The 22376-nt window shown below is 36.7% G+C and overlaps 2 protein-coding genes across 3 annotated transcripts; both read left to right on the forward strand.

Moving 5' to 3' along the window:
* Nucleotides 1-21: 21 nt before the first annotated feature.
* Nucleotides 22-12913, forward strand: LOC140171481 (PRA1 family protein 3-like). 2 transcript variants are annotated; one of them, XR_011861608.1, is made up of 5 exons: nucleotides 22-232; nucleotides 3850-4067; nucleotides 5667-5818; nucleotides 6628-7133; nucleotides 7661-12913. XR_011861608.1 is itself a non-coding variant. In XM_072194751.1 (4 exons), exons 1-3 carry the CDS (start codon nucleotides 54-56, stop codon nucleotides 5804-5806), a joined length of 537 nt encoding a protein of 178 aa, XP_072050852.1. In that variant the 5' UTR covers nucleotides 22-53; the 3' UTR covers nucleotides 5807-5818; nucleotides 6628-12913. The 2 variants fall into 2 exon arrangements, 1 of the variants encoding a protein (XP_072050852.1); XM_072194751.1 differs by having other exon boundaries at nucleotides 6628-12913.
* Nucleotides 12914-15660: 2747 nt separating this feature from the next.
* Nucleotides 15661-20070, forward strand: LOC140172182 (uncharacterized). The gene is made up of 5 exons (XM_072195507.1): nucleotides 15661-16679; nucleotides 17281-17399; nucleotides 18092-18201; nucleotides 18735-18925; nucleotides 19764-20070. The coding sequence occupies exons 1-5, from the start codon at nucleotides 15942-15944 to the stop codon at nucleotides 19920-19922; spliced, it is 1317 nt and encodes a 438-aa protein (XP_072051608.1). The 5' UTR covers nucleotides 15661-15941; the 3' UTR covers nucleotides 19923-20070.
* Nucleotides 20071-22376: the final 2306 nt, after the last annotated feature.

Below are 22376 nucleotides of genomic sequence, written 5' to 3' on the forward strand. Positions count from 1 at the left end.
CACACTTTGTGAGGTCAGAGGTCATAATAATAATCATCACAAAAATTGCCAACATGGATGATTTGGAAGTACCTCCTCTGCGGACTATGAACGATTTTTTGCTGGAATCAGCAAGATTCGCAGCACCAACTTTTAACAATCCAGTGAGATGGGCGAATCGTGTGATAGACAATTTGCTGTATTACCAAACCAATTATTTCCTGTCCGCAATCCTGGTATTTCTGATCGTTGGGTGAGGCCTAATTTTTTTGTAATACATCATGCATGCTATAGCCAAAATAACAATTTCTCGATCATGAGAGGATGTACCTTCTGCGTCAGAGTACTTTTCATAGAATAACACGATCGCGTGACCTGCATGACCGAACCTTGACCTTGCCTAGCAACGACCGTGTGATTGGTCAATTCTCAAAAGCTGTGGTTGCGCGGTATGGCGCCGGTATTTGCGTGGTACGCTCGGCGCAAATAACTGTGCGCACTCCAAGTTGGCTCTAATGATCGAGAATTTAATATTTTGGCTATAGTGCCGTACTATTACGCTGACTTTCGTATTCGGCGAGGAGGGCGATTTCGACCTCCTGGTTTGTTTACAAACAGAGAGGTAGACAAAAGACCGTTCCGCTTGTCCAAACACTCAAGTATCAGAAGGATGGTCCACAATAGCGTGATTCGCGTAACATTAGGCACCGGAGTTTTGCGTGGTTCGCGCAAAAGCGCACATTTTCGCGCATTTGGGTGTCCAAAGCGCATTTTGGGTTCCATCGAGAATGTTCACGATTTTGACCCATCGATAAGCTTAAAGTTAAAACTTACGATTTTATGCCCCAAATCGGCAGCATTTACAAGAAAATTCACGCAATATTGGTTCTAACTTCACTTATGTACATCAAAATACAAATAACGATCATTAAACCAAGCATAATGTGGGGAAATTTGCCCTTGCTTTCGACATTTCGATCGACGATTTGTGATGGTCGCCATCTTTATTTTTTATTTTTTCCAGAAACTGGAAATGAACCGGAAGTCGGTTCGTAATTGATTGACAGGCCATGGTTTTACCGATGTTTTTCTCGTGTTTTGCATTGATAACATGGGATCACGCATTTTAGCGCATTTTGACCTATTTTTTGGCGCATTTTCGTGCATTTTGAAAAGTGGCCAGCGCATTTTGCCGTTTTAAATCGCGCGAAACTCCGGTGCCTACGTAACATGAATAGGGATTAAAAAGCTGTCACGTAGAACCATGTGCTTCTATTGTCCAATTTGCCATCAAGATTTCATATGGAAACAGTTCAGACCCAGTACACGATCATGTCAGAAATTAATATTTTGTTCTGGGTCTGATTATTCGGACTACATGCATGCATGAATTCAATATTCATCAGGATCATCATCAATCATCATGTTCAATAATCATGATGATTTATTAATATAAATTCATGAAATTAGCCTGTCAAATATCATGGCATGCATGATCTACATAATGATAATATGTTAATGAGTGTTACATTTTACTTTAGTTAGGGCAGGCCTACATGATCATAATTAATGCATTACCTTTACAAAGAAAGTGGAAATGGAATTATAAAACAAAACATGTTCATGACCAGGGTCTTAGCTAGCCACCCGTCTGGCCGTCATTTTAAGACGACCAGTTTGCTCCTGGGACCGACAGGCAAAATTAATGCCTTTTGTAGGTATGCTAGGTGAATTCAAATTTGCCATCAAACTGCATCATTTTATATATCAAATCAAAGCCCTTGAGTAAACAAAGCCAAAACTGAAAACCATTTTTTCATAGCACTTTCCGTAGCAAAGTTACATCTTGTCAAAGATTGACTTTCATCAAAAAGTTTCAGCTAGCAAAATTCCCCAAAACGGCATTTCGGGGTGTTTCTAGATCTTAGTCTCATTATGATAGCAGCTTTTTTTAATGGAACTGCTATCCAAATCCTCTAAAATTCCATGTGCGAGTGACTTATCACCATAAAAAATCATATATTTGGGTCAAGTGAAGTATAGAAAACATATTTATGTACGTTTCCTTCTACGGCCAGTTGTTTTAAATTTCTATGTAAATATGCATTGACATTGTCGGCGAATTTGGCTGACTAGCAAATGTGTTAACTAAGGTTTGCCTGGGTTACCTACCTTTTGACAGATGCTATATTATAAATTGTATGTTTTGAGAAGCTAATTGCCCTTTTTAGTAGACCCAATTTGTAGAACAAGGCCAAAAATCAGCACATATTTGAACTCTTTGAACCCCCAATGGGCTATAGATGTCAGGCAAATGTTTTAAAGGTCAAATTAGGACAGGCAATTTTATTCAAATGACAGGCAACCCTCAATTTCTAGCTAAGACCCTGTTCATGACTCTCATGTTTTGTTCGTCAGTTGTCAGCACTGCACTGCCACTCATGGCATGCACTGAGACCGAGCGATAAATATTGGTGAAATTTAGATCATAAAGGTGTAGACGTAGGCTACATGTAATATATTTACCTAGACATCGGTGAATACTGTAAAACAAACACTGATCCACCGCCGAACACGGAAATTGTAACGTTAAACACAGGCTGCAAGTGATTTTTCTGCAACATAAATAAGCTTTGCTATATGTATCAGAACAAAAGTTGGAACAATTATCACAAATTTAGTGTGTTCTAGTAAGATTTTAATACTATAGCATTCTTTGGGATCTTTATTTACCCAGTTCCGACCCAAATAAGTTTTTAATTGAAAGGGCAAACAAACCTGCTTTTTTTGCCTTATTAACTTATTTGTTGTTCATCAAGCATAACAGTTTAAGGGGGTACTACACCCCTGCCCAATTTTGTGCCTATTTTTGCAATTTTCTGAAAAATTGGGGACAAGTAAGATATGTATATAGGGGCAAGGACTGCAACTACTGCCAAGGTCTTGTCCATCTGTCTTTAAGACGGCCTAATCTAATTTTAGACAGGTGGATTTAATGGATTTTACAGATGTGATAGCTCTAAAACAGATGATTTTAAGGTTGTATGAACTTGAGACTAATTCAGAGGGACATGTAAAGGCCAAATCAGGACATATTTGAACCTGTGACCCTTCCATGGGTATAGACAAGTTGCTTTATATTTGAGGGTCAAATTTTGCTATCTGCTTGGACGGGTGGTTTCTGATTTCTGGCTAAGACTCTGACTACAGTACTGCAATGGAAATTTTATTTCAGCACAGACAACAGTTGTGAAGTTGCAGTCAAAAATGAGGGAAAACCAATATTTGATCAATAAATCAATAACTACCGGTACTTGCTTTGAGTTGCTGAATTTTCAGTACAGTAGTTGCAGTCCTTGCCCCTATAATATACATATCTTACTTGTTACCATTTTATATTGCTATAATTTTTGAGAAAAATGCAAAAATATGCACAAATATGCACAAAATTGGTCAGGGGTGTAGTACCCCCTTAATAAAAGTGTGTTTCCTGGGTAAATTTAAAAAAAGTTAAATATTTTTATATTTTATTTTATATTTGTTCTGGAGTACTGTCAAAAATTAATTCAAACTTCAAAGTAAGATTTCACTAGTTTGAAAACTGAAAAGCGAAAAAAAAAAAGAAAAAAAAAAAAAGCAAGCCAGAATCCAATATTTTTAAAGGTATGATGTGCAACCTTAGGGGCAGACTTCCCCTAGTCAAAGTTTCAAGATTCCAAGTCAAAGGAAATTGTCTGCTAAAGAAAATCATTTGATTGAAAAAGTTTTATGATCATAACAAAAACAAGCATCTTAGTCTTCAAACAGCTCCTTGATGTTCTCACAGAATTTAAATATTTTAATATCATGTTGTTGTTCTTCTTTATGTAGGTGCTTGAATCCACTGAACATGTTAGTTGGCATATTCACAATGGTCGTACTATTTGGACTCTTCGTCTTTGCAACCAACAACAAAAGAGAAACACAGAAGTTCAAGAGAGATCATCCTCTGCTGTGCTTTCTAGCGCTGGTTGTGATTGGCTACTTGGCTATGAGAGTGTTTGGTAGTGTTCTTGTCTTTATTTGGGGAATCATGGTACCACTGACCTGTAAGTAACCTCGTCAACTTGTAGAATTTATGTCCGAGGGGGTACTCGCATATATAAGGTATATATGGAGATGTGCTGCTTTAATGGGTCGCTTTCCAGTGGCACACCCCTGTCAAAATGTAATTCAAATACCACCCCCTGACTATGACTTAAATCACAGCATATATCTGTATGTGTACATCCATATCAAAACGATGCACTTGTCGGCTGCTACATGTGCCTCATTTCACATAATAGCTAGGAATAAATACCAGACTCATCTCAAGTGGAGGTCACTTCAAATCATCCCCAAGTCACATGGTTATGGAATGTTCTCTGTATTAATAAGCCATGTTACTTGGGGATGATTTGAAGTGACCTCCACTTGAAATGAGCCTGGTATTTAGTCCCACTTATTATGTGAAATGAGACACATGTAGCAGCCGACAAGTGCATCCTTTTGATATGGATGTACACATATCTGTTGTTCCTCTGGATTTTAAGGATTTATGATTGCTAGTTGTATGGGTACTGATCAAATCATTTCGACTTTGATTATTTCTTTGAATCACACAGTCATTATTTGAAATTATTTCTCAAAAATCTTAAGGGCAATTCCGCCATTATGTCCCCTTTTTCAAAAATTGTCAAAATTTTAAAATCGTCCAAATAACTTGATTTATGTCTCATATCGAAGGATACAGAATGTAGTTTACCGATCTACTATTGAATTTCATCTAACATAATTTTTTTCCAAGATATGGGCAAATATGAAAAATGGCACGTTGCGGACGTACATTCCCAAAAATGCCACTTTCAACTACCCTGTACCATTTCTTTTTGTTGTTTGAAACAAATTAATATGGCACATTTTCAAAATTTAGTATTAAATACTTTGTTTTGAAAATGTTTCCTTGTATGGATCTATATATGTCCAATAATTAGAAATAACATCCGGAACTCGTTGCAGACGTACGAATTGACAAAAATCAGAACGTACGTCCGCAGCACAAAAAATGTACATCCGCAACAGCTGAAACCGAGTAATTTTAACCTGTAAGATAAAAAACCAGAGTTTTATCTTTGATGTAGCTTGGTCCCTCATACAAAACTGTATTAGTTTCCATCAAATATCTGTACACTTCAGAGTAATTATGACTGAAACACATGTACCTCAAAAAGTACTTTCTGTGAATACGTCCGCAACAGGGGTGTTTTTGTGACCTGTCATGCAAACCGAGAATGGGATTGGAATTAAATTTTCAGGTTTTGTACTTCTATCAGAGATACTTCTTATACATGTGTTCAAAATCCATATGCCTCCATAAGTTAGAAGATCTGGGTCCTCAAAGTCTGTGAAATGTATGTCCGCAACGCCGGAACTGCCCTTAAGTCAGAAATTGTTCTACATTTTCAAGAAGATCCTACTCAGTTTTAGATTTGTCATGCATTTACAAAAGTACTTTAAAGGTCAAAGTACTTTCAAGGTCAGCTATTTCTGAACATTGCCACCTGCCTCCAATAGTTGACATGAAATTAAATGTTGTTTGAGTTTGTGATCAATAACCTATATTGTCATCTCTAAATGTTTGTATGTTGTTTTTTTTTATCTCTCTCCAGTAATCTTTCTTCATGCATCTATGAGGTTGCGGAATCTAAAGAATAAGATGAGTAAGAAGTTGGAATCACTCGGCTTGAAGAGAACCCCGATGGGCATCATCTTATTTGAATTAGGATTGGAAGAACAAGCCAGGTCATGATGAGATCATTGAGTTGAGAGCAGGGTTCACAGTTTGCTCTCAAATAACCGGGTCCACTTTTTTATGCTGGACCCATTCAGATCCCATTTAGTTGAAATTTGCGGGTCCCAAATCGATTCTTGTGGGTCCAAATGTACGAAACTTCAGAAACACCCAGAAATGTATTTTCAGTACTGGCATAAACGATAAATATTAAAGTATGCGAATTCGCACCCAAACCCTACCAAAGTCTAGTCAAATTACTGGGTAAAAGACGACTTGCCGCGATCGGCCGACTTTCTCATAAAGAACTACAATTACTACCTAATAACATGCTTTACTTTAATCACCTAATTATTTGGTTATTTTGTAATATTTACTCGGTTAAAATACAACTACAAAAACGTGTTTTCGCGATATGTCTCCAGGAATTGACCGTGTTTTGTTGACATATTTACATTATTGTAACATAATATTTGCACGATCCGAAAAAAATCGCAAGTCAACCTCTTCCACAGTTCCCTCGTATCGCTGATCAAATATCTGTGCATGAAATAGCGATGAGGTGTGTATCATGTTGCAGCGATTTTTATATAATTGTATGTAATTTATGAATGAAAAGCCGGGATGAAAATTTGTTTAAAAATGTGCTTTGAGCCGATTGAGCTGGGTTATCGCGCAATGACGATCTATGATGATATTTTCTATTTCTTGGATGGGATTTTTTCCGGGTCCAAACACAGACTGCTGGACCCATTCAGGTTACATAATCTTACTTTTTCCGGGTCCAGTGAGTTCAAAAAGCGTCCTGGACGCGAAAACGCGATAAACTGTGAACCCTGGTTGAGAGTAGCAACAGTTTCGGGAAAGAAACTGATCCTAGTACTGAACTGTAAATTTACCACATGCTTGCAACAAAAGGGTCAAAATCAGATTTTATCCTCCCTTTTTTAAACAGCTAAGTGTAACTGGGACAAGGCATAGTAAATGATCAAACCTTCGGTGATATTGATTATTGTACCTTAAAAATGTTTTTCAGGTTTGAAATTTACAATGCTTTGATTGTCTATGTGCAACCAGGGCACACAGTTTTTGTCCTAATAATGTGTGTGTGTTTGGTGGTATGTACAGTTTCATTTTCAAGTAATTAATTGACAACTTTAGTGGACGAAGTGCTTAAGTAAAGCATCTGCCATATAATGCCATAATCCATAGAATTCATATTATTTATCAAAAATGGCAGACAACACAGTACTCAGACACTACTTCATTACACTCACCATGTAGACTCTTTATGCAATTATACACATGAAAAGTACCATTTACCTTTTTCGGTAAATCCCATAATGTCACTGGGCGGGAGAAACCTCATATGTGACATGATCTGATCCATGGTGGCCAAAGGAGGCATTTTTAAAAATTGAGTTACTGTAATTATTACATTTTATACAATAGGCTATCATTTACTGAAAACACCAAAGGTCTAGCTTACTTGGTTCTAAAGTTATGAAGTTTTTTGATGTCTATTTTATTATGTATTTTATTGTTTTTTGCTCCATATTTTGACCTTTATCTCAGTTTCAAATTTGCCGTCTTTGGCCCCCATGGACCAGATTGTGTCACATATATACTTTTGGCCCTTGAACATGGATAATGCCTTGTAGGTGTAGACTTTATATTGGAGAGGTTGCTCCATCCATGTTCAAGGGCCAAAAATACATGCAGGAAACATCTCATATTTACTTTTGGCCCTTGAAAATGGATAAAGCCTTGTAGGTGTAGAGTAGACTTTATATTGAATGGTTTGCTTCATCCATGTTCAAGGGCAAAAAGTACATACAATGTATGAGGTTTTTCCCGCTCAGTGACGATAAGCCTTTGCGGGTAAACCTGAGATGTCGTTATTCGACGTCACACCAATCGTTTATTAGTGCTAAATGTATCATCGTGACAACATCGGAGGTCTACCTGCAAAGGATTATGGGATTTACCGGAAAGGTGTCTTATATAAGCAGTGTGACAGCTTCAGGACTCAAATTAGATCACAAGGGCTATTTAAGATCCCCCATGTATGAAAAATTTAGTAGAGCTATGCATTCTAAACCAGTAAATTGGAAATTGGGGATCAAGTTATTGATAAAAGAGGTAACTAAACATAGCATACAAAAACAAGTTCAAGACTTTTTACCAAAACAAACGCAATAAACAAGCGCTTTTACAATCTCCCAAATTAGACCCACAATCTAGTTCTTTGGATAAAGAGGATTGGTCATGGGAAAAACATACAAAATGCTACTAGTGAAGAATATGAAGTCTCTTGCAAGCCACCGTGCTAAGTTACATGTTGGTTTTGAATCAAGAAACCCTTATGTCTGTCCAACAAAAGGTACGTCACTTGCAGAGTTGGTTTTGATAGATCTTAAGTTTGATTTATCAATTAGAAATCCCATCTTTGTGAAATGTGTTCATAAGTTGTAAAGTCCATTTCTTCATTTTATATTCTTGCAGTTTGTACTGGCTACAATGTGTTCTGCAAATCGAAGTAAAGTAAAAACAAAAATGTCTTTTCAACCATCTGTCAAAGCTGTAAAGAGCTTTGCTTGAACATGTTGGATATCATAAATAATTTAAATTCATGTATATATACCCATGTTAAAATAGATGTTTTTGTGTCAAATGAATTTGAAAAATCCACAACCATGTGTCTTTTATTTTCTAATTTAAGAAAATAATAGCATTTTTTAAGCTTATACAACTCGTTTTGATAGGGAAATATGTGTGGGTGTACAATGTACATGTATTATTGTGTACATGTACTTATTTAATGTGTAAAAAAAAGGAAATTGTATATACTTGAGCAACTATCTAAAACAGCCTTAAACAAAGGCACTCACTTTAAGATTCCTATATGTAGTAGTAGTAGCAATAGCAGTAATGTTAGGGTGTAGTCCTCAGTGTAGAAATTTAAATGATGTTCTTTTAGTTTAAAAGGTCTTATTCTTAAGGTGAGTTGGAGTCTGCAGGCCATATTTTTCCAGTATTGGTAATTTTGCTTAAATACAGTTTATTTCTGCAGGGTAATATTTGGATCTTATAGAAAATGAGTCAAGGAAGCCACTGGTCGCATTTATATTTTCATACAGTGGTTATTGAGTTATGACAAATAATATCAAAATGAAAGTTTTTGCTATTTATCCCCTCCAAGGAAAATATCTTGCATGTGGGATGAAAATAAAACCCATTACAATTAGCTTTGTGATCTCACGTATTGAACCAATACCTTTCCCTGTGAGTGTGGGCTTTATTGTTTCAATATGAGCACAAACACCACTAGCTCAACAAGCTGCTATAGGAAGCTACCCACTGAAGACTGAAGCTACATTTAAGGCACTTCTTCCAACTCACCTTAAGTTGTAGGCTTGCATTTTGTTGTAATGAACAACTTAATGCAAAATAAGGACACATAAATGCTTAGCTTTGCACCTATGTAGATAGATGTATTACCTTGCTTAGTCAAAGAAAAATAATTTTGATAGGAGGTGTGTGAAAGTATATTTATAGGAGCTGCTAGTTTATAAGAAATGGAAAACTAATCCCGTATCAAGTCCTATGTATATTGTAATCTCCCTAAAAAAATACTATATTGCTGAAATCTTTGATTGATTTGAAGAGCAGAACACTGACGTACTATTTCTCCTATATGCATATTCATGGCTTTTTTTCCAGTGAAGTCACAGTGGACATGATGTATCCTGATAATCAGGGAACAAACAGAACAAGAAGCATACAAACTGCCATTCTGGGCACCCTTTATATTGGGCTTTGAAATTGTGAGTGCAGTAAATTAACAGTTCACTGCATTAACAGGTAGCCAGTCAGAACTACCAACTGATTAGTGACATGTAGGAAAAAGGTGTATGGGCTTATGTGTACCTTTTAATAACTACCAATGTTTATCATGAATATATTTATTAACAGCTAATTGAATGTAGTCTTTACAGACATGCAATAATCGGAATGCTGGTTTCATACTACCCTGCCGCTGAGCGGCGTGGCGTACGCGCATTGCGGACAAACGGACACAATAAAGGCTTGTCATTAGTTGAAACGCCCTGCCGGCAAGCGGCAGGAAAGTATGCTGGAGGCTTAAGAGTAGCTCTGGTTGACTAATTGAATCAAGTTGTGATAGAAGGGAATTCCTGATCGGCTGATTTGTAATTAAGCCCATTTTAGATAGATGTTTTTACTACTATATATTCTCTGCCTTTTCTTGCAAATAATGATGTGGTGGCACATAATAAGGAACTGATGCTTATAACATTTAAGCACTATCAAGATATGGGTAAACAATTCTTATAATTTATGGATGGTTGAAATAAGAATATTGATAAGGGAAAGATGTAAAGGCAATGTTATTATTGTAATAACTATTTTGTAAATTACAATATAACAAATGTTCTAGTTTATTTTGAAGCGCCATTTTGTAAAAGTTTGTAACTAATTGTTAGGATGTATTGAGGTTAGTTATCTATGACTACCAAAGAGGTACAATCAGATATACCAGAGGTACACTATTTGATTGACAAACTGAAATGGTGGGCAAGTTTGAGTTGGTACTCCTTGGGTCTCATCTCTTTAATGAGTGCCAAATTTCAAGTATTTATATTTGAGAATAATGAACCTTTTTTATAAAAATGTGTAATCCTCAGAAAACGGAACCTGTGGAATAATGTGATTCTCTCGGTTGGTTGTTCCATCTATTGCACTTATTTCTCACATCTGTCAAAGTGGTACCGTTGCAAAATCCCTATTGGTTTGTGCAGGGCCTTTCAGTTCCATTTAAGTTACTCAGCACAGAAAATACTTTTTCTTTGGTAATTATTGGAAGTTGATTTTCCTAATATAAAATCAAGCTTTGGGAACTGTTTCATTAAGAGGTATTTATTTTATGGCTTGTTTCGTGACCCCCCCTTGAGTTCAACAGTAAGTGTCCCTTTTGAGTCAGAGGGCATGAAATGGAACAGAAAAATCCCTGCAAAAACAACCAATGGGAAGTGACGTCATGCCGACCGACTGTATGCTTGAATGCAGGAGGGATGCAAGTGCTTGGTTATCACTATGCACTTATGACCTTCTTATATTCAGTTGACATTTTTTATGAAAATTTTGGGAGAGTACTACCAAAGAGTGTTGTAAATATTGATGTACATAAAAAGAATGTTACAAACTGTAATAATGTGAAACTCTTGCCAGAGTGTGTTTTAAATCTGTGACTTGGCAGCAGAAAGATGTATCTCCATTAGCTAATGTATGTATGATTGTCTGTGATGTGTCTGCATTAACTTACAAATGATTTAATGCGTAATGCACAACGTGTGCTTGAGGGCACTGTGCATGAGTAATCAAAAGTACTGCATATCGCAAGTAAACATGCAGCTGCTAATGGACAATTCGATAGATATGTCTTTCTGCCATTGAACCATCAAAATGTGAATGCCAAATGATGTATAGAAAGGTAAAAGGTGACACACCTATATTAACAAGATTGTTTTACATGTATACACTATACAAAGTACAAAGACCCCTGTTGTAGTGAGAGGGAAAGTTTAATGGTAATTGTACTTGTTTTACCCACAAAAGGCACAAAGGTCAAAGGTGGAGTAACATTTTCACATATTGATGTCTCTTTCTTTTGAATTTTGTACTTTTTTTGTTTCTTTCAACCAAATGCTAGTTGACGACTTGACAGCCTAATATATGTATGCTGTATAAGTAAGAAGGTCATGAGTGAAAGGTATATGGATTTCAGCTGAAATAACCCTGTGAAAAAGCTGATGTATCAATAGTATGTACACTGCAGATGATTCAAATTAAATTTAGAATAAAGGCAATTGAAATTGGATTAAGAGTGTCATTTCTCTTGACCCAAACGCTGACAGTAAAACTGACCTGTCATGCATTGGACAAGTGTCAAATTTGAACCACTGACAAATTTGGGCTATTCCATTTAAAATCCACACTACCCCTGTGGAAGATTTTGGAAATATCTTTCACAGAAGGAGTATGAATTTCAAATGGAATGAACACATTAGTCACTCCATTTGTAACTCACCTTCCCTCAGTGAAAGATTCATTTTGAACCTTTCTTAGAGGGTGATGAAATTCAAGTGGAACTGCCTAATATGTTCATTTCATTTGCAATTCATACTCCCTCTGTGAAAGATATTTCTAAAATCTTCCACAGGGGTAGTGTGGATTTTTAAATGGAATAGCCCAAGTGTTGAGTTGCTGCTATACTGAAGTTACCTGAGTAACAGGTTCTTACTTTGAAACTCTTTAATCCAGTTTCTCGAAGCATGGCTAGTGTTTAGGCTTTCTAAGCTGCAGGCCTAACCCCGATTAGTCCTTATATACCAGTGCTTACAATTGCACATCGTTCATCACCTAATAGGTAAATCAATGGAATGGATCCACATTGGTAGAGCTAGCCTGCAGGCTTATGAAGCCTGACCACTAGCCAAACTGTGAGAAATTGGACCTTTATGTGTTGTATATAAACTTAAATATGTGGAACCTGCTAATGCAAAAGAATAGAAAATGTTTGAAAATAATGAAGGAACAAAACAAATGATCGATGGCATCCTATAATATAAAAAAAGGCTGACCCCCTCCCCGGCCTCCCTGTCTATATACTGTGAACTGGTGACAAATCTTAATTTTCTGCATCAATATTTTGCCCCTTTACAATGCTAACGGTTGCACTTTTTGACCTTAACTTAACTAGTTCTGTTTATAATAACAAAACAAGTAATTGAAGACGTCATAATTGAAGGCTGACCCTCTCTCCTTGCCTAAATCAATATGAACTGTTTAAAATTCATGATTTTCAGCATATATTTTCCCATTTTACAAAGTTAACATAATTTGCCCTCTCCCTTCGTTTAAGAGTATGTCATCAATCTTTTGGTCTGTTCCCTAAGTAAAGGAGATTATTGGTGAATGGTATACTATAAAAAACTTTTATATATTATTATTACCTCCCAGACTTGTATGGACATGGTCTCAAATGTGTTATGAAAACAATGAAGATATCAAATAAATATCTGAAGAAAACATGGACATTTCAAATGACGTTGATTTTTGCACTGCAGTGTTTTAGTTTATAGCTAAAAGAATTAGAATGATGATGAATAGAAAAATGGATCAAATACTTAGTAGGACTCTTACTACACAACCGTGCGAGGACGTGTAGCAAGCAACAGGGGTAAGCACTGCCGAACCTTGAACCCCATTATGGTTCAGCTTAGGCCCTCTTCACTGAAAAAACGAGCACTATTTTGGGTAAATGTGGCATTTAAGACAAATTATCCCTAAACCTAACCCTAACCCCAGGCCTAACGCCTGACCCTAATTAGCATATGATGTTTCTGTCTTAAATGTCACATCTACCCTATTTTGTTCCTTATGATTCATCAGCTTACTTTACTTGCTTATGTCGACTTGTCTAGTCGGACTCCGCTGATGGCTCACCACACAACTCTGTTCTGCATGCAGTTCCTAATGTCTTGTTTCTCTAGTCCAGTATCCTCGATTAGTTGCTTAATGTAGTCCTTCCGTGGTTGTCCTCTTGATCTTTTACCATGCGTAGGCTGCCACAGCAAAACTCTGGAAGCTGCCTCTGTTTCACTTCTGGCACGCGCACAGTGTCCAGCAAATCTCAGCCTTTTTGATTCATCAGAAAGCCATGTAAATGATACAAAGGTTGTAATTAAATTCGTTTATGGATCCTGAAAAAGCTATTACGTTTTCATCTAAACCTCCCCCCCTCCTTTTTTTTTTTTTTTTTTTTTGTGTACAATGGTTTGACCACAATCGTCGTAATCTCAGTTTCTTCCAACTACCCAGGGATGGTTTGTAAGATGCTCTCTCTAATTTTTCATGTAACCGGCGCGGCGTGAGTACGATGAAAGTACCAAAAGTCGAAATTACGATTCTTAAATTATTTTCTTTAGTTATTATCTGCCGAGTATAGATAAATCGGACATACTGAAGCTATCCATCTCAAGTCAGCTGTTTGGGAATCCCAGTGTCTGCTTTTTTGTTAGTTTGTTTTTCTTGCGCTCTTGTTTTAATCTGCGACCCCGTCTGCGACGTCATATTTTTGTATTCAAATTTGGTCATGAACACGATGAAAGTCAAAAGCATTGTATCGTGAATTATTGTTTAAAATGAATTGTTTGGATATATCGACATTAATGTTCAGTGTAACCAAACAATTAAACCTTGTGGAGGCCAATTTATATTTTAAAACGAAACTAGGGCAGTCATAACAATCAATGTCATATATGATGCCATATTGATTATAAATTGAATAAATTAATGTGTTTTTATCCTTTAAATGCACAATATTATTTATTGACACGTTGTTGTGAAGTCACACAGATTGTAGGCCATATATACCTCATAGCGGCAGATGTTGAAATGGTGACCCAAAGGTATTCGAACTTCCATTTTTTCCAGCATGTTGTTAAACAAAAATTTAAAGAGCAAATCGGAAAGAAAGCGTCCCCAAAGTACCATGTGTATCATCATCTAGTTTCCCGTTTTACACTTATGCATGGGCCAAACTTAGTGGAAAATGACAATAAAGTCCTTTTTGGAAGCAGGAAGACTTCTACACAACAAAGCCTTTGTAAAAAAGGTACCTGGTATATGCATTCTCCGCCGACAAATACCAGGCTAAAATGTTGCAGAAATGTTCCTCCCGACCCTCGCCCTTCGACCATGAAAACTGGGAAGAAGTATTGTATACCCCCCCACCAACCGACCAAGAAAGCTGACTGTTCTACAGCTTTCTACCCCTCCTAAAAAGCTTCTTAGTCATTTTCGACCTTGTTTACAAACAAACACATAATGATGTCATATTTATTTTAACTCACTATATAGGCCTACCACGTTGCCAATAATTGATTGATTTGTCATAAATAATAAATTAGGACCCTGGCCCAGGTACTCGTACTCCTCCCTGAGACAATCGATGATTTGCCATGCAATTATTAACAGTTCACCATTTCGCCGGCTAGTGCTATAGTAACACTAAACAGCTATTGTATCATGCTGATCTGAAAAAACAACGGGACTTACCAACAATTATAAAAATAACCACAACAAAGTTAAAAGTTTGAATAAAAAGTGTGAGTGATCGACCAGTTTCACACTATTCTTTATTGTGGTTCCGAATCGTTATACGATGGTTTTTGACTTTGGCAGCAATTATACACCCGGACCATGCAGTACCCTCCAACACCAAAGATTCGTGTAATTGCTCTTTAAGAGGTCACGAAGTGATTTCATATTAACTTGAAGTACCGACTATCGACTCAAGTTCGCCGAGATGTGAGGGAACTTCTCACTCATCAAGGACATCAACTTTCCATCCACATACTTCTGGTGGAAGTTCAGGCATCAGTATCATCTGATCAGCTTGAAACGCACCCAATTTCATTCTGTACCAATCTTGAATGTAGGCCTACTGATTCATGCAGCTGTAATGGTAATGCGTGACTGTAGCATTAATTTCAGTCCAAGCCTTCCAGTCATCATATTCATTGGCAGAATTCATTTGACTATAAAGGGTATACTTTTCTTAGTTAGAAGACAAGGTTGCTACGTCGGCACGCAAAGTACTTTTCTTAGCTTTTCGCAATATTTACGCCTCTGCTTCAAAAGCACCAAATGTGACTAGCAGCACGTTTATTAGAAGTGACAATACCGAAGACAGAAGATCATGGCTAGTGTATTAAGTGAGTTGCGCCTTCGTGGCAGCATCATGCAAGACACCAAACTCATCTACAATCTCATATTACGGAATCCGAAGCAGTTGACTGCTTATGAAGTTCAGAGTCCAGAGTTAAAGTTCCAAGGACAGACGTGGTATGTCACATGTGCGAGGAACAGTTCATATCTTTCCGCTCAACTTGGATGGCAAGCCCATTCAACTTCCACAAAATGCCATGTGAATTTTTCAATCGGACTCGTGAATAGAAGAACGCAAGAACCGGAGATTTCTGATCGAAAAGATGAGTGGTTTAGCTATCGAGATAAACACCATGGTTTTGATCGACTCGCTAAGTTGAATCATATCCTTGATGGTAGGATGGGATTCCGAAGTCAATTGAGCGAGTGGGTTGAGATAGAGTTAGTGATATGGAGTTGCACCATATCAACATCTGTTACAGTACATTGTCCGTTTGTAGGTACAGCACACGTATCGACAGAAGTTCTTCGTCTTGGAGCACACCAAGTGCAGCTTCAATTTTACCCAAAGGGAAAGTCGTCAACAAAACACGAAGGCAAACCGTGCTTTTACTTATTCAGCCCGCAGATTCAACCAAACTCAAAGTTCCAAATCGAATACGAATGTTCTATCGAGCAGGACAACGTTAAATACACAACGGGGAAAAAGTCTGCCTTGCTTACTTGTAAAACGGTAAAGGAACATGTCGTCCCGGCTCAGCAGATTGCACGATTTGGAACATCACCAACTTTCTGTCTGGAAATCACATCAGTATCAGCGGTGACGGATGTATATTTGAAGATATCGAGAGACATGAACACCATTCGACCTGCTACATTTCAAGATGGCGAAGGCGGGGAATGGAAGGTGAAATTTGTCTCCGGCGATAGGAGTGGTTTAACCCTTGCTTTGGCTCCCTGTGCGAGCTGCCATCAAACAGATATGACGGTGCTGCATTGGAAGGGAGCGTTTCTTCCAAAGAGAAGCAAACAAGAACCACTAACCCTAAATGATGATAAAGTGATGTGTGCCACTACTGCATGTCAGGATTCTCACGTGACGGAGTTTAGGATGGAGACGTCATTGAACACCACTCAGGTAGGGCCCAAGAACTAATGGGTTTGATTCTCTCCTCTCACCTCCTCTCCTCTCCTCTATTCCTCTCTTTTCCATATATTGACCTCCTCTCTTCTTCTCTTTTGTTCACTCCCTATCTCCCATATCTAATAGGCATAACGTATGTATAAAGGATAATACTTGTTGCGTTCACATAGCTTGCATTAACGTTATTCCTACCTTCCTAGTTAATTCCAAAGCTAAGTAGGAAACGAAAGGAGCTAAACAGAGCTTTATTATGGACTACTGTCAAAGTTTTTACACTCTCTTTAGAGAACCAAAAGCTCCTCAGAGTGACCAAAGGAAGCAAAGATCTTTTTATGGCTCCTTTCAAGAACCATCAAGGGTTCTCCTGAAAAGACAAATAAAGAACCCTTCTGAAGCTTTTTTTCTATAAGAATTATCCTATATGCATTTTACGGAATGCAGATAAATAATTAGATATATAACAGCTAATTAATTGCTGTCCTGTTCAAATATTTCATTTATTCTTTACCCGGGATTCTATAAGAAAGAAGATATTCCAAAAAGTATATTTAAGAAACGCATATTGCAAACATGTTACCATTTTTTACCTTATTAGTTTATCACCAACCAATATCTGTACAACAAGCGTCTTCTATTAAGGGTCGAGATATTGAAAATTCAACATGGTGTTATTATGCCACAACCTCACGATGTCATGGTCAACTTGGGCTTAAGGTAAGATGATAAACGCCTCTTGTGTCTGTGTCTGTCTGTCAGTGGCTCTGGGTGCCTGTCCGTCTGTCTGTCTGGGTGTCTCTCTGTCTGTGTCCCATTCTGTTTGTCCATCTATGGGTCTTTCTGCCTATCTGCGGATGAAGCAAGCGAAACTGAAAAATCAAAATTGTTCTGGAACCGCTAACTTACAGATATCTTCATCAATTTGGGCTTATGGTAAAATAAATTTGTTTCACCCTCTGTCTATTTACTAGACTGTCTGTCTTTCTGATTGTCTCTGTCCGTTTATGCACCAATTGATTTCTATTTTTGATTTATTTTTATACTTTTGTTCATTTCGGTATTGCGGAATTTTGGATTTCTTTGAAAATGGTGTTGCAGAAAGTGGTAAAACGACATTGGATGTGCAAATGTATGCGAGTGTGACATTTGTTCTTTCGGATGTTTTTTTTCTTCGTAGCAACAAGTATGATTGTTGGATGTGGGTGTGCAAAGGTGTGGGTGTGATGTGTGTGTGATGTGTGGGTGCGTTTTTGATGTGGGGTGTGGGGTATCATGTGTCGTGGTCGATAGGGTGGCTGTTTTACGTACTATACAATTTGTAATAATAAACCAGCAGTGTTAAATCATGCATGCGTACATCATGCCACCGTGTTTAAGAGTATTTTGACATTTCTTGTTTATTTTAACAGAGGAGCAGCAAAATTAGTTGACAAAGTGCAGCAGTTAGAAGAAGAAAATGCTCGTTTAATGCTGGAATTACAAGAATTAAAAAGCAACTCACTGCTAAACAACAACCAAGGTAAAATGACATTATATTTCAATAAGTAAGAATATTAACCCAGCAAACACAAAACGTTTTCTTGACATTCCCAAATGGATATACAAACGTTGCCAGAAAACGCTTTATTCACATTTTGAAATATTGGAACAATACATTCTGTAACTAAATGTTATTTATTAAATGTTGTCAAAAAATTTCTTTCAAATGTTTTTGCAAAAAATAGGTTACCGTCACTCTTTGCCATTAAACATAAAAATAACATTTTGGTATAATATGTTTTCATATTTTGGTACAAAATGTTTGAAAACGTTTGGGTGATCTTTTTATAACCGATATAAAAATGTTATTAAACATTTCAATTTTCTGAAAAATGTGTTTAAAACGTTAACTTGTGTTTTTAGATAAATATCAAACAACTCTTCTCACAGGACTCATGAGGACATATCAGAACCCTTTTGGAACTTGGGGGTGGGGGATAACGAATCATTAAAACTGTTTGAAATAATTCAGATTAAATCTGGGTTAATTCCAATATTTTTTTACGGATTTAGAATCAGTAATCGACAAGACAACGCAAGTAAACGAGGAAGATTTCCGTCGTCCCAGCAGTACCAGCAGCCAACCATCCAATCCTGAAGCAGGGGTATCAGAGGCGCAGCTAGACCATCTGGCAGGCAATCTAGGGCATAACTGGAAAAGACTGGCCATCAAGTTGAACTTTAAATTGAACGAAATAGAACAGGTTTGTTCGTCTCTATGTTTGTATAGCTTGACGTGTTCTTTGTAGAGCCCTAGGTCAGAGTTGCTCTTCAGAAAATAGCAAACCAGACTATGGTCACACGCGGGTTTAATATGGCCAGAGTCACCCAGAGACGTAACCAGCCTTTTAGAGTGTGGGGGAAAATCCAGATTTTTTGTCCCCGTTTGTCAATGTTTTGTCCCATTGTTGGGGGTAAAGCCAAATTTTCGTCCCCATTTGTCAATAATGTTTTTATCCGATTTTCAATTATTTTAATGACACTTTACTCTTCGCCGCCGCCGCCATTTTATCCCTACAAAGTTTGCAGAGAGGACCCCACCCCTCGTTACCTACTGGATGGCCACGTCAATGGAGTCCTGGAGTCACCTAATAAATGGAGCTAAGCGGTCTTGATTTTAACAATGACTGTAACTGAAAAGTTAGAGCTGAAGATCAGCCACCTTTTAAAGGAGTATTTCGTGATCATAGCATCAAATGTATAATCATAAATGGCTCTGGATTTCCATTTAATCTATTGGCGGCACCAGATTTTTTCTTCTTGGAATAAATTTATTTTGATCCACCAGTCCTTCAACTGCTACGCATGGTCATCGGGTACCCGAATGAATCGAGAAAAGCGAAACGGTCATTTTGCGCCACCATGTTTATTGTTTCGAGATCGGGGCCGAGGGACTCAGGCTAGGAATAAACGGAGGAGATCCGAAAATGTCAGTGCCTTATGATAGCAAAGGTACGGTAGAAGTTTCCCGCTTTCTTATTGGCTGAGGGTGGTCGGCTATTCAAAGTATAACTTGAGATGTTTTCTTTGCTTTCCTTTCAGATCGAAGAGGAAACCAGTCTAGTTCGTGAGCGCATCTTTTCCATGTTGTACAAATGGAAACGTCGAACAAGACGCAGTTCTACAGTAGGAAAACTTATCGACGCACTTAAATCTATAGACGAAGACTATGACGCATATAGATTTCTATTGGATCAGTAACGCAGAAACTGAAGGAGTCGTCAGTCACGACTTGATATGCGGTGTGATATGAAAAAACAGTAGAAAACAAGCCGACATATTTATATTAATATTGTGGAACAATTATAATAACAGTTTCCACCACAAGCAATATGATGTTTCAAACATATCACTAGGCCCTATATGTGACGTGTCATGTCAAAAGGAGACACTTTTGGGCAGGTTATCAATTTTGAGGTTTTTACATATCTTAAATATAGAGATATTTTGCTCCACAATGCCGTTTTCCCCAATGAAATCGGACATTCCTAAGTGAAGATATTGAGTTCGTAAGTTATGTATCATAAAATTGGAAATTGAGATATTGGCCTTTAAAAATATCATTGACAATGTTGAGAGTAGGAATTACCTTGAATAAATGTCTCAAAAAATACAAGATCCCAGCAAACACAAAAACGTTTTAAAAACGTTTTAAATAAGTTATATTTTGGCTTTTGGTTTAGGTAAACACGTTTTAATAACATTAAAATGTCGGGTTATATAAAGGTCATGATATCGTTTTAAAACGTTTTGTATGGAAACAAACTACAACAATATTTTTCAAATGTTTTCAAAAAATGTTCTTATAAACTATTTTTGCAAACATTTTTGCCAAATATTTTGTCAATACTTAAAAAACATTATGTTTAAATATTTGAACCCAGCAAACACAGAAATGTTCTTAAAATGTTTTTTTTTTCAAAACATTTTAATAACATTTAAATGTCGGGTTATATAAAGGTCATGAAAACGTTTTTAAAACGTTATTGCAAATATTTTGGGCAAACATTTTTGCAAAATATTTTTCAACCCCAAAATAGCATTCTGTTTAGAATGTTTTGTATCAAGTTTTCAAGAATGTTTTTGGAATGTTATCAAAACGTTTTTATATCCTTTATATAACCCGACATTTAAACGTTTTCTGTAAAAAATTTTGTTTGCTGAGCAGTAGATTATCACAAAATGTTTTTTAAAGTTATGAAACCATTTTATACTCTTAATATACCTTTGATATAACCCGACATTTAAACGTTTTCTGACAACCTTTTATAACCTTTTGCGAATGATGTCGAAAACGTTTTGTGTTTGCTGGGATGCCAGTTATATTCCGGCCTGAAACTATCAGACAATATTTTAAACGTTAAGAACATTACAAATTCTCAACAAACCCAAATTGTGAAAAAATCACCCCGGCAGATATTTGGCTATTTCTCCATTTACGATCCTGCCCAAAAGTGTCTCCTTTTGACATGACACGTCACATTATTGTTAAACAATATTGGGGTTATTATTTTGTAACGATGCCTCTGAAAGACACTTGATTGTGATAATTTCACCTCTAAAAAGACCCCTAAATTGCTCATTTCAGGCGATTGTCAACCAGAAAGCCAAGAGAGAGACCCTTGGATTTGACTATTCCCTGCACCAAAGGATCCCCTTTTACATGTTTAAATCGCCAAAAGAACCCCTTTTATATACCGGTACGCTGTCAGCTCCCACAGACCCACTACCTCAAAATTCTGGGGAGCATAGGACCTACTCACCAAAAATCATGATGTGCCCACCCAGGCAAATTTTAATTGTTGTAGTTATCTGGGGGTATTCGTAAGTAAGTAATATCTAGCATACCTTTTGGTCGGGTTCAAAGGCTATTCCCTAAAGTCTACTAACAAAACGAGAAAATTTCGCTTCTTTTGCCATTATGTTCGTACATACATATTAATCATCAAAAACAAAAACAAACAAAAAAGAATTTGGGCTCTTATTAACTATTATATAATAAGATTAAAATGTCGGGTTATATAAAGACCATGAAAACGTTTTAAAACGTTTCTTTGTCAACATGTTATTGCAATTGCAAAAATAGTTATCTGAGTGATACCTTTAGTAGTTAACTACATGCTATCTTCAATAGATAGCATTAGTTAACTATGTGTTATCTTCAGTAGATAGCATTAGTTAACTATGTGTTATCTTCAGTAGATATCATTAGTTAACTATGTGTTATCTTCAGTAGATACCATTAGTTAACTATGTGTTATCTTCAGTAGATAGCATTAGTTAACTATGTGTTATCTTCAGTAGATAGCATTAGTTAACTATGTGTTATTATGTGTTAACTATGTGCTATCTCCAGTAGACAGCATAATTTGCTATGTGCTATGTTAATATCAGTAGAGAGCATTGGTTAACTACTATGTGCTATCTTCAGTTGAGTCGATGTCATTGGTTAAATATGTTAAGACATCACTATAATACGTGTTATCTTCAGTAGATAGCATTAGTTAACTATGTGTTATCTTCAGTAGATATCATTAGTTAACTATGTGTTATCTTCAGTAGATAGCATTAGTTAACTATGTGTTATCTTCAGTAGATAGCATTAGTTAACTATGTGTTATCTTCAGTAGATAGCATTAGTTAACTATGTGTTAT

Source organism: Amphiura filiformis, chromosome 15 (assembly GCF_039555335.1).
Source record: "Amphiura filiformis chromosome 15, Afil_fr2py, whole genome shotgun sequence".
Lineage (NCBI taxonomy): Eukaryota > Metazoa > Echinodermata > Ophiuroidea > Amphilepidida > Amphiuridae > Amphiura > Amphiura filiformis.

Bases quoted from the DNA above. Each gene is read 5' to 3' on its own strand.
- LOC140172182 (XM_072195507.1), top strand. From the start codon at position 15,942: ATGGGATTCCGAAGTCAATTGAGCGAGTGGGTTGAGATAGAGTTAGTG. The intron at 18,202-18,734 runs GTAAAATGACAT...TTACGGATTTAG, and splicing joins ACTGCTAAACAACAACCAAG to AATCAGTAATCGACAAGACA. The intron at 18,926-19,763 runs GTTTGTTCGTCT...CTTTCCTTTCAG, and splicing joins AATTGAACGAAATAGAACAG to ATCGAAGAGGAAACCAGTCT.
- LOC140171481 (XM_072194751.1), top strand. From the start codon at position 54: ATGGATGATTTGGAAGTACCTCCTCTGCGGACTATGAACGATTTTTTG. The intron at 233-3,849 runs GTGAGGCCTAAT...TTCTTTATGTAG, and splicing joins CTGGTATTTCTGATCGTTGG to GTGCTTGAATCCACTGAACA. The intron at 4,068-5,666 runs GTAAGTAACCTC...ATCTCTCTCCAG, and splicing joins AATCATGGTACCACTGACCT to TAATCTTTCTTCATGCATCT.